This window comes from Arvicanthis niloticus, chromosome 12, assembly GCF_011762505.2.
Source record: "Arvicanthis niloticus isolate mArvNil1 chromosome 12, mArvNil1.pat.X, whole genome shotgun sequence".
NCBI classification, from domain to species: Eukaryota; Metazoa; Chordata; class Mammalia; order Rodentia; family Muridae; genus Arvicanthis; species Arvicanthis niloticus.
This window is the reverse complement of record NC_047669.1, coordinates 1,207,426-1,219,052: the sequence shown is the minus strand read 5'-3', so window position 1 is coordinate 1,219,052 and position 11,627 is coordinate 1,207,426. Positions and strand designations below refer to the sequence as shown.

Here is an 11,627-nt window from a genome sequence, read left to right as displayed (position 1 = left end):
GATTATTTAGGGCATGGGGAGGAGAGTTGAGAGAGTACACACACACACACACACACACACACACACACACACACACACACAGAGAGAGAGAGAGAGAGAGAGAGAGAGAGAGAGAGAGAGAGAGAGAGAGAGAACAGGAGAAGAGGAGTAGAGTCTGACCATAAATATGTGAAGCAAGATGGGAAAGAGAAATGGGGAGAGAAAGGACAGAGAGGGAAGAGGGAAACATGGGAAGAGAGTAAGAGAATGAGGATGGGGCAAACAGCCTCTTTTATATCAGTCAGTCATACCTGGCTATTGCCAAGTAACTGTGGGGTGGAGCCTAGAAGAAATGCTAGCAATAGGTATAGGAAAATGAGAGACTAGGAGTTAGACACACTTCCTGGTAGGCAAACTGAGAGGGTTCATTATATAAGAAAGGTGGTGAATTTCCAAGTTGACCATTTTCTTCCTTGCCCTGCTGAGGTGAGATAAAAGCCTGGCAGCTTAAAACAAAGGCCTTGCTGGTTTTAGTCTCTCACCAGCAGGCCCCCTGCTGACATACTGACTCAACAAGCTCAAGGCCTGTCATAGTGTTGTCATAAACTATTAAACTAGGTCATAAACTATTCAAGCTTCCTTCGAACTAACCAACCCTAAAGTAGGGGAAGAAAACTCTTCTGACACCTTAAGCCCCCAGTCCTAGATAGGAGACTGCTTTGTTCCCTCTTTGCTTTGCAGAAGGTCTTTTTCTCCATGTGCCTGTCACATATGTTTGCCCACCCCCAATAAACTCCTTTTCAACTACTGATTCTGAGGTGTTTTGAGATTTCTCTGCTGCTGTTATGCTTCAGAGTTTTCTTGCCTTTTTATTCCCTAACTAGCAAAGAAAACAAACCTGATCAAGACCCCTAGACTATATCATTTTGAGGGCTTATCTCATATTTTTTCAAAAAAAAAAAAAAACACTGTATCAAAAGGACTTTCTGAACAGGACTCTATTAGCCAAGGAATTAAAGCCAACAACTGACATGTGGGGCCTCATAAAACTAAAACACTTATGTACAGCTAAGAAAACAATCAATTGCATGAAGAAGTTCACAACATGGGAGAGAAATTGCCTTTGCAAATTTTCTAACAGGATTAATATACAGAATATACAAAGAACTTTTAAAAAATGAGTTAAGGAAAGAAATGATTTAATTAATAAATGGCTTTGTATGAAAGACTGTGGGAGACCCCCCACTCAAGTCTCAGGATAGCATGCACCCAAGGATCACAAGAGACTGACTTGATGCAAGCACATGAGGCAGTTTAATAGCGGAACTCTGGGTCGACACGTATCTCACGCAGGAGACAGAGGAGCCAACCAAGAGGCTCATCAGCTTGGGGTTTTTATAGGCAAGGGATGGGAGGAGTGAGAGATTTCCGCACGGTTAAACATGATTGGTTACTTTACATTTTTGAACATCAGCAGGCTGAGCAAGCCAAGCAGGGCAGAGTACAGTTTCTGTGGGCAGATGCTTATCTAAGCTAACAGAACATTTGGTTAAACTTTAAACTACAATTTCTTGGAACACCGAGTGGGCCTCATAAGGGGAGGGGTTGTAAGAACACCAGATGGCCCATTACTCAATTGGACATTCCTGATACATGTCCCTGTTCTTTTTTAAGAATGTCATTGCATATTTTTTTTATCTTTATGGCCAGCTAGTTCCTGGGATGACTTAACAGGCCTTTGTCTTTTGTCCTGTAACTCCACAGCCCGTGTGACTGATTAACTGGGCCCTGGCCTAACAGACCTGCTGATCAGCACCTTTAACTGCTTAGGTTAGGGAAAGGGAATCCACAGGGCCTTGCTATTTTTACTAGTTTTGGGGCCTATTTCAAAATTTTCTTTCATTCTCCTCTTCTTCTGAATAATTTTAATCTTAAAATATCTGTTTTAGGTTCTAGAGTCATCTCTCACTTTATTGGGATCCTCAAGTGGTTGGTATTGTAGTCTCAACACCATTAATTTAAGAGCAGCAACTCTAGTTTTGACAAGAGCAATTAATCTGTTTATCACACATGGGATGAAAATCAAAATTAAACAAATTATCACTGGTCCAGCTAGGGCAGAAAATAAGGTAGTCATCCAGGGAGATTATATGAACCAGGACTCAAACCAGCCTTGTTGAGCATCTCTATCTTTCTGTCTCTTATCTAGTCTTTCTCGAAATCTCTACACTGAGTTTCTGACCACCCCAGTATGATCAGCATAAAAGCAACACTCTTCTTTGAGGGCAGCACACAGTCTGCCGTTCTTTAAAAATAAGAAATCTAGTCCTCTCCTATTTTGGAGCACCACTTCTGACAGGGATGTTAAAGACTTTTCTAAACTGGAAATAGATTTTTCTAATATTTTTAGATCTTCATCAATAGCAGTGCTAAGAGCATTAAGGCCTTGTTGACCGGTAGCCAATGCAGCAGCTCCTGTTCCTATACCAGTGGTGATGCCTGCACCTAGTAAGATGGCTAAAGTGAGGGATACTGGCTCTCTCCTGTATCTCCTAGGTCTAATATCGAATTCATCTTTGAAATTACCTGCAGCATGATAGTAGATTCTGGGGACCAGCTGTACAAGCACACAAAATTCTGTAGTTGGTTCAAATACACTTGTAGACACACAAGGGGTGAGTCCTGTACCGCAGGCCCACCATCGGTTGGGTCCTGGTACTAAATAATAGGTGGTCAAGGTTTTAGGACAAGTGACCATCAGACTACATAGATGTTCGTGGGAGGCAGGTGGGGTACTCAGGCAAAGTCCTGAACCTGTCCCTGATACCTCAGTCAGAGTTAGTTTTCTCTCAGTTCCCCAGGTGCAGGAGTGATGGAAAGTAGTGTTATTAAAGGCACCATTCATGGCGATCCCCTCATAGTATGTCGCTAGACACACTATGTGTCTAGCAGGATTATGTGGAGTCTGGACTTGTTTTTTTTAAGGCATGGAAGGCTCTAATGACCAAGTTAAATAACCTTTGTCCTGTCGAAGGATTGGGTGGAGTCTGGTGAGGGTGTGAGGTCATAGGAGCCAGCAGTCATCGGCAAAGTTAGGACTGGTGTCTGAGTACGGGGTTTGGTAGGGAGGCCTTGTTTGGGAACTATTTTGTTAGGCCTTATGTGTATGGGAGAGGGGTGATTTAGGGTCAATTTAATTCTGAGGATTAACCCAGGGTCTTTTCCAGCTGCATCTATATGCAATCCCCAGTTGTTTCCCTTGAGCCAACTCTGATGGTCCTGTTTTTCTGTGTCAGTGAATTTTATAGCTTTGGCATTGCAGTAGTTGTTTTTTATGAGGTCTGTTTGGACTACTATGTCTGCATGCACACCCACTTTCAAGATATTTAGAACTGTCTCTCTCTCCTTGGTTGGACTTATTATAACTGCTGTTTCTCTTTACTGTAATCAGGTCCCAGGTGGAAGTAGAGTTCCAGTAAGCCTCACCTGTGGTTTCACATCCTCATGCAGCACAATAAAAATCAGAGGTCCCCTTACACTTGTGTTGAAGCTTCAAACTGTGGCTCTGACCGGGGCAAACATAAAATTCTGCGGACTGGAGATTAGCCCAGTAGAACTGTCCTGAGTATCCAAAGGTGCTCCCTATTCCGTTTGGACGACACTGTGTTTCAGCGGGTGGTTTAGATAGATCTGTGTGGTCTGGGAGATCCCAGGTGAGCGATCCAGCTACCAACTTACAGATGTCAGGTATGATGTCTGGCCACCAAGTCCATGGAGGGTGCATGGCAGTAATTGACCAAATGGTGTTTCCCTGTTCATTAATTACCTCCCAGGTTTGTCACATGGGAGCATGAAGATTATTGTCTTGACTCAGAATTGTGTCTATGACGTAAACACAGCTTAAGAGGATTATCAGTCTTTTTCAATGCCCAACCATCTGAACTAGTCTTGGGAGGGGCTCTTTTGACATGTGAAGCATACACCAAAGTGGGGATCCCTTCCACCTTAATGGTGGTTGGGATTGTCAACAGTACCAGGTAGGGTCCTTTCCACCAAAGTTCGAGATTTCCTGTTTGGTGTCTCTGTACCAGGACAGCATTTCCAACTTCAAACTGGTGGTGAACTGCAGGGTCTCCAACAGTGTAGGTGTCTTTCAGCTGTTCCCAAATCTCTCTCCTGATTGTCTCAAGAGCTTTTAAATGGGCTAGAATGTGTGTGGAAGGTATAAAATTATTGCCATCAGGAAGTGCCACACTCTCTAGGGTTTCAAACAGAGGCGGTGGTACACCAAACAGTATCTCAAAAGGTGTTAGTCCCAAAGGTCTGGGTGTGTTCTGCACCTGGAACAGGGCAAAGGAGAGAAGGATTGTCCGATCACCCCTGCTGGTCTCTAAGGTCAATTTTGTCAAGGTCTCTTATGGTTCTATTTATCCTCTCTACCTGTCCTGAGCTCTGGGGTCTGTAAGCACAATTTATCCCCAGTTGCCTGGCCAGTCTCTGGCTTACCTGGGCAATGAAGGCAGGTCCGTTGTCTGACCCAGTTACCTTAGGTATCCCAAATTGAGGGAGGATGTCTTCCAGTATCTTCTTGGCCACTACGTTTGCTGTTTCTTTCTTGGTGGGGAATGCCTCAACCCACCCTGAAAAGGTATCTATGAAAACTAGAAGGTATTTATTGCCATATCAGGCTGGTTTGACCTCTGTGAAATCGAACTCCCAGTAAGTTCCAGGTCGATATCCCCATAGGCGCTTTCCCTCACCATGCCTGCTGGATCCGGCATTAGTGAGGGCACATGCCCTGCAGTTCTTTACCAGATCTTCTGCTCTCTTTTGTAGCCTAGGAATGTGATAAGGGGACTTGTTGATTAGCTCTATCATCTTTTTGGGCCCTAGATGGGTAAGGCGGTGCGTACTAGTCAGGTATTCTAGCCCCTTTTCGTCTGTGAGGACTCTCTTTTCAAGGGTCCTCTCAGCCTGTTGGGGCACCACTTTAACTATTAGAGTCATTGGTCCTTGTGCCATCTCTTTACCCATCTGGTCTGCTGTCTGATTTCCCTTTTCAATAGGGCCAGTCCCTTTCTGGTGTCCTGGACAGTGGATGATCGCTACTTTGTGGGGCAAATGAACAGCTTCTAATAAACCAAGAATCTCTTCTTTATTTTTAATGTCTTTACCTGCAGACGTCAGCAGCCCACACTGTCTGTAATTTGCCCCATGGACATGGGCTGTTGCAAAAGCATATTGGCTATCAGTATAAATGTTGATAGATTTCCTTCTGCCAGTTTTAGGGCTTGAGTCAGAGCAACAAGTTCTGCTTTTTGTGCCAAAGTTCCCTCTAGCAGGCTGCTGGCCCAAATGACAGTCTTCCCCTCCACTACCGCTGCCCCAGCCCTTTGCTTACCTTCTACCATGAAGCTACTTCTTTCGGTGAACCAAGTCTCTACCCCGGACCACAGCTGGTCAGTTAAATCTGACCAGGTCCCTGTTTCTTTAGCCAGTATCTCTTCACATTGATGTACTGGGGTCTTGTCTGCTTAGGGTAGCAAGGTAGCAGGGTTAAGGATGGCGGGTGGAGCGAAAGTCACCTGCTCTGTTAGTAACAAGCTCTGATAGTGGGTTATCCGGGCATTGGTCATTCAATGGTCTGACAGTTGCCTGATGATATTTTTGAGAGCATGGGTGGCCACTACTGTCACTTTCTGGCCCAAAGTTAGCTTATCAGCATCTTTTACCAATATGGCTGTTGCTGCTATCGCTTATAGACAAGAGGGCCATCCGCTAGCCACGGGATCTAGTTTTTTTGACAAATAAGCCACTGAGTGCTTCCAAGGTTCTGGCACTTGGGTGAGGACCCCTCTGCCAACCCCGTTTTTCTCATCAATATACAGGGTAAAAGGCTTGTTCAGATCAGGCAGTGCTAGGGCAGGGGCTTATAGCAGTGCCTTTTAAAGAGTTTTGAAAGCCAGTTGGTGTTCTTTAGTCCAAATGAACTCCCCTTTTTCTTTTGTCAGGGGATACAATGGGGCTGCCAATGTGGCGAATCCTGGAATCCAAAGTCTGCAAAATTCCGTGGTCCCCAGGAATTCTCTTACCTGGCGAGGGGTGGTTGGGGTCGGAATTTGTGTGACTGTATGTTTTCTGGGTTTTGTGAGCCACTGCTGTCCATCTCTTAGGGTATATCCCAAATATGTCACCTCAGTTCGACATAGCTGTGCCTTCTTAGCGGAATCCCGGTACCCCAACTCACCTAACTCAGCCAGGATCTTTTGAGTCCCCAGTTCACAATCTTTATGGTTTTCTGTAACCAATAAAAGGTTATCAACATATTGAAGGAGAGTTACCTGGGGATTATTAGTGCAGAAAAGGGCAAGGTCCTGATGTAAAGCTTCATCAAACAGGGTGGGGGAGTTTTTGAATCCTTGGGGCAACCTTGTCCATTTGAGTTGTCTAGTTCTCCCACTCTCTGGGTCTCACTACTCAAAGGCAAACAGGGGCTGGCTGTTAGGATGTAATCTCAGACAGAAGAAAGCATCTTTTAAATCTAAGATGGTATACCAGGTTTGTGTGGGCAGCAACATGCTGAGCAAGTTGTAGGGGTTGGGCACCATAGGGTGAATGTCTTGTACTCTCTTGTTAACCTCTCTGAGATCTTGAACTGGATGATAGTCATTCATCCCTGGCTTTTTACTGGCAATAAGGGGGTGTTCCAAGGGGACCTGCAAGGAACTAGGATCCCCTGTTTTAACAGTCTCTCAATGTGGGGGTGGATGCCCTCTCTTGCTTTCTTGCTCATGGGCACTGTCAGACCCCAATGGGGGTGGCTCCAGACTTGAGCTTTATTACCACAGGGGGAATCTGTCTAGTCATTCCAATTATTTCTGTCTCAGCCCATGCCTGAGGAAATAAGAGTAACCAGTCTTGGAGCTTCTTGAGGGGGGGGGGTTCTTTCTTTTGGTGGAGCAGGTATTCTTCTTCTAGCTGTAGGGATAATATTAATGTTTGGGGTGTTTCAATCCCCCAAGACATTTCTGGTCCAGAGGGGGCAAAATTTATCTGGGCCTTTAGTTTGGTTAACACATCTCTGCCTAGTAAGGGTGTAGGGGACTCTGGTATTACTAAAAATGAGTGGGATACTTGGTTCCTCCCAAGATCTACAGTTCATGTAGTAGTCCAAGGATATGGCTTTTGTCCTGTTGCCCCAGTCACTAATGTCTTTTTATTTTGTATCTTTCCCAGAGGTCTATTAAATACGGAATATTCTGCTCCCGCATTGACTAAAAAGTTTATAGGGGTCCCTTCTACTTTTAGGGTTACCCTAGGCTCGGAAAGGGGAACTGAACCCCGACTTCCCTAATCTTCAATATTTTCTAAGGACGGCACTTTGGTCTCTTTCTTCTTAGGGCACTCTCGGGCCCAATGGCCCTTCTCCTTGCAGTATGCACACTGGTCTCTTTCTAGTGGTGGTCAGTCTCCTTTGGGTCTCCTTGGCTCCTTGTAGGGATCCGCGGCAAGCGGTGACAACATTTGCCATTACAAGATGGCGCTGGCATCCGGTGCTCCCACAAGTAAACAACTAAACTGCGCAGGTGCAAGAGGCGAAAATGTGCCAAGTCACTGCCCATCCCAGGGCGTAATATGGGGTATGAGTGAACAGCTAATCAGAAGTGAACACTCTACTCTAGGGTGTATATAAGCAGTGCCTTTTCCAGGCTTGGGGTCTTCTGCTTCAGCTGATACAAGAATAAAGCCTCGCTGTAGTAACTACCCGAACACTGCCTCCCATGTCTCTCTTGCGGGTGAGGGGACTCGGAAGGGGTGCGGAACATCTGGTGCCGAAACCCGGGAACTTCAAGGCGCCACAGTTTCTCCCCCCTCCTCCGAGACTTGGGGTGGGTTAAAAGACTACAGGATTGAGGTATGTCTCTGAGAGGTATGTTTGGGGTGGAAGCCTTGGTTGCGAGCGGATTTTCACCCATTGCCGCCGCTGCACTAGTTGGCCTCTTGTTTGTGTTGCCTTTGATTTTAGCTTATTTGTGTTGTAAAGATCCAGCTTGCAGCACAGCTATTAATGCAAGTCAAGAGGTTTTAGAAGAGGTCCACTACAGTGTATCAGAAACAGAGCATGTTAGCCGGCATCAGGCCAAGGAGCCTGGGATAAAAGATAAGGCCAAGAAGCCTGGGAAAGGGAAGCAGGCAAGAAGGCCTGGACAAAAGAAGCAGACCCAGGAGTCTGGTAAAAAGGTAGAGTACTCAAAAGAAAGAGAGGCCACTGCAGGGCCTGTTAAGGTTAAGGACCCTTCACCGGCTGGTGAAGAGAGAGTGGAGGTCAAAAGGACCCCCCCTTTACCCCATTAAGGAGCTTGCCGCCATAGACCTTAGCAGCTCCGAAGAAGATCTAATGCAAGGAGAGGAAGAAAGCCTAGAGGAAGAGGCAGCCACCTATGAACAAAACAGATATGGACCAAAAAATAACTGTCCTGAGATAAGACTAAGAAAGACCTTGAGTCCCTTGGCCCCGCCCTTGCCTCCGGCCTATCCCCGGGCAGCGTCTCTAATTCATTTCTCTGCCCAGGAGATCGGAGACAGCTACAGCTGGCACTTCCGGTATTTGAAGGGGCAGAGGGAGCCTGTGTTCATGCCCCAGTAGAGTATAGGCAGGTCAAAGAATTAGCTGAGGCAGTACGTGCATATGGAATTGGGGCTAATTTTACCATATCCCAAGTGGAGAGATTAAGTGCAGCTGCTATGATGCCAGGAGACTGGCAGGACACAGTGAAGGCGGTACTTACCAATATGGGCCAAAATTTGGAATGGAAAGTGCTCTGGCATGAGCAGTTACAAACACAAGCCAGAGCTAATGCAAGTATTGAGGGTCAACAATTATGGACTTTTGACATGCTGGCTGGAGTTGGAGTACACGCGAACGACCAGACCACTCATCCCTGGCAGGTCTATGCACATATAGCATCAGCTGCAATAAAGGCATGGAAGTCTCTCCCTAGGAAGGAAGGCAGTAACCTTTGTTTGTCCAAGATAATTCAGACATCTAATGAGTCTTTTTCTGATTTTGTGGCCCGAATGACCGAGGCAGCGGGTAGGATTTTTGGTGACCCGGAACAGGTGATGCCATTGATAGAATAAATGGTCTTTGAAAATGCTACAGTGGAATGCCGCACAGTCATTGCCCCTCATAGGAACAGAGGGTTACAAGACTGGTTGAGAGCCTGTCGCAGCTTGGGAGGTTGCCTTACTAATGCCGGACTTGCAGCAGCATACTTAGAAATGGCTGCAGTCCTTCTTAAAGGTCAGAATCATGATTATAGATATTAAAGATTGTTTTTTCTCAATTCCTTTATGTTCACAAGATAGACCAAGATTTGCATTTACCCTACCTACTATTAATCATTTTGAACCTGATAAAAGATATCAGTGGAAAGTTCTGCCTCAGGACATGGCCAACAGCCCCACTATATGTCAGCTGTATGTACAAATGGCCCTTGAGCCAATTAAGAAACAATTTCCCTCTCTGCTGCTGGCCCATTACACAGATGACATTATTATGTGTCATAAGGATTTAATTACTTTACAGACCTCATACCCCTTATTATTAAACACCTTGGAACAGTGGGGTCTGCATGTTGCTACTGAGAAAGTTCAAATTTCAGAAATTGGTTCCTTTTTAGGGACAGTTATTTATCCAGAAAAAATAGTTCCTCAAAAATTAGAGATTCGCAGAGAACATTTACATATCTTGAATGATTTTCAAAAATTACTGGGTGATATAAATTGGTTGAGACCATTTCTGAAAATTTCCTCTGCTGAATTAAAACCTTTGTTTGATATCTTAGAAGGGGATGCTCATATTTCCTCGCCAAGAGCCTTAACACCGGCTGCAAGCCTTGCTCTACAAGTGGTAGAAAGTGCCTTACAAGATGCCCAACTAAAACGCATAGATGAAACCAAAACCTTTGACTTATGTGTTTTTAAAACTAGACACTTACCAACTGCTGTGTTATGGCAGGAGGGGCCCTTGTTATGGGTTCATCCCAATGCTTCTCCCGAAAAGATTATTGAAAGGTATCCAGATTCAGTCGCTCAGCTTGCCCTTTGTGGACTAAAAGCAGCCATTAGCCATTTTGGAAGGGAGCCTAAGGTTTTGATAGTGCCTTATACTGCCCATCAAGTCCAAATATTAATGGCGTCCTCTGATGTTTGGACAGTGCTGGCTACTTCCTTCAATGGTCAAATAGATAATCATTATCCTAAGCATCCCATCTTACAATTTGCCTTAACTCAAGCTATCATATTTCCACATATTGTGTCTCAGGAGCCACTCCCAGATGGAATGGTAGTTTATACGGATGGGTCTAAAACAGGAGTAGGTGCTGAGGGTTGGAGCGTGGGTTGGGGAGCTTGGGGATAAGGCAGGGCAGGGGAATGGGCCATTCAGGGGATTCTTCTATGTCAGGGTATATCTTTGGAAAGGGCGCTGACAGTGCTGGCTCAAGCCCCTTCGTTCTGCCACAGTTTTGGATTTTCTTTTGTGGCCTTCTCGAACAGCTAAGACCCAGGAGCTTTGTTGGCAAGGGGTGGGGGGAGGAAAGGCTCAACCCATGGGGATGGAAAATGGGGCAAGTCCTCCCACACGGTGATGTAAGGCTGTTGGTCTCGATGTGACCCTGGTCCTTCCTAAAAAACAACTGCCCTGAAGGCTCTGATGGTGGGTAAGTCAAAAGTCCCCTTAGGTGGCCAGCCCACATTGAAAATCGGCCACTCTGAGGTGCAAAAGATCCACCAAGGTTCCTTTTTAACAACTTCTGACAGATTATGTCCTCTGGCCCTAGCGTTCATCCAATGGTCCATAGTCAAAGACAAAGGATTCGTCACAGCCTGTCCCATTTTGACAAATAGAAACCACAAAAACAGAATAAGCACACAAGACATTATCACCTCCAAACATACTCGCCCCTGTTTGGTCTTATACAGCAAGCCAAACGCAAGCTCTGACGGAGCAGGTCTTTGTACCTTCCCCTGTAGAAAGAGCACTCCATCTCCTTTGTTCCAAAAAAGGTCAGTCAGGCTATCCTGACTCCCTTCCACCCGTAGGGCGTCCCCCAGGATTGCAGCCTGTGGCCCTAGCACATCTGCCTCCGCAGCCGCTGCATCCTTATGGCCAACAGCAGCAACTGCCAGAAAATGAAACCAAGTCATGAAAAACCAAGACATGCATTTGGCAGCACCGCACCCAAACACACCCCACTTACACAGACCTACCTCCAAGGGGTCTTTGGAGATCCTGGGTGGTTGTGCAAATCCTGGACGAGTTTCCCAGCCCATGCACCAAAATGAAAGACCCCCAAAGGGAGACCCCCACTCAAGTCTCGGGACAGTGCGCACCCAAGGACTCATGAAAGACCGACTTGATGCAAGCACACGAGGCAGTTTAATAGTGGAGCTCTGAGTTGACACGTATCTCACGCAGGAGACAGAGGAGCCAACCAAGAGGCTCATCAGCTTGGGGTTTTTATAGGCAAGGGGTGGGGGGAGTGGGAGATTTTCACATGGTAAAACACGATTGGTTACTTTACACTTTTGAACATCAGCAGGCTGAGCAAGCCAAGCAGGGCAGAGTACAGTTTCTGTGGGCG

At 45.9% G+C, this 11,627-nt stretch overlaps 1 protein-coding gene across 1 annotated transcript; it reads right to left on the bottom strand.

Annotated features, from left to right (window-relative positions):
* Positions 1-1,270: 1,270 nt before the first annotated feature.
* On the bottom strand, positions 1,271-11,336 carry LOC143443994 (uncharacterized). Its single transcript, XM_076942498.1, has 5 exons — positions 11,254-11,336; positions 6,227-6,277; positions 5,381-5,509; positions 4,486-4,640; positions 1,271-4,319 (listed from the first exon to the last, which is right to left on the bottom strand). Exons 3-5 carry the CDS (start codon positions 5,388-5,390, stop codon positions 3,837-3,839), a joined length of 648 nt encoding a protein of 215 aa, XP_076798613.1. The 5' UTR covers positions 5,391-5,509; positions 6,227-6,277; positions 11,254-11,336; the 3' UTR covers positions 1,271-3,836.
* Between the last annotated feature and the right edge of the window lie 291 nt (positions 11,337-11,627).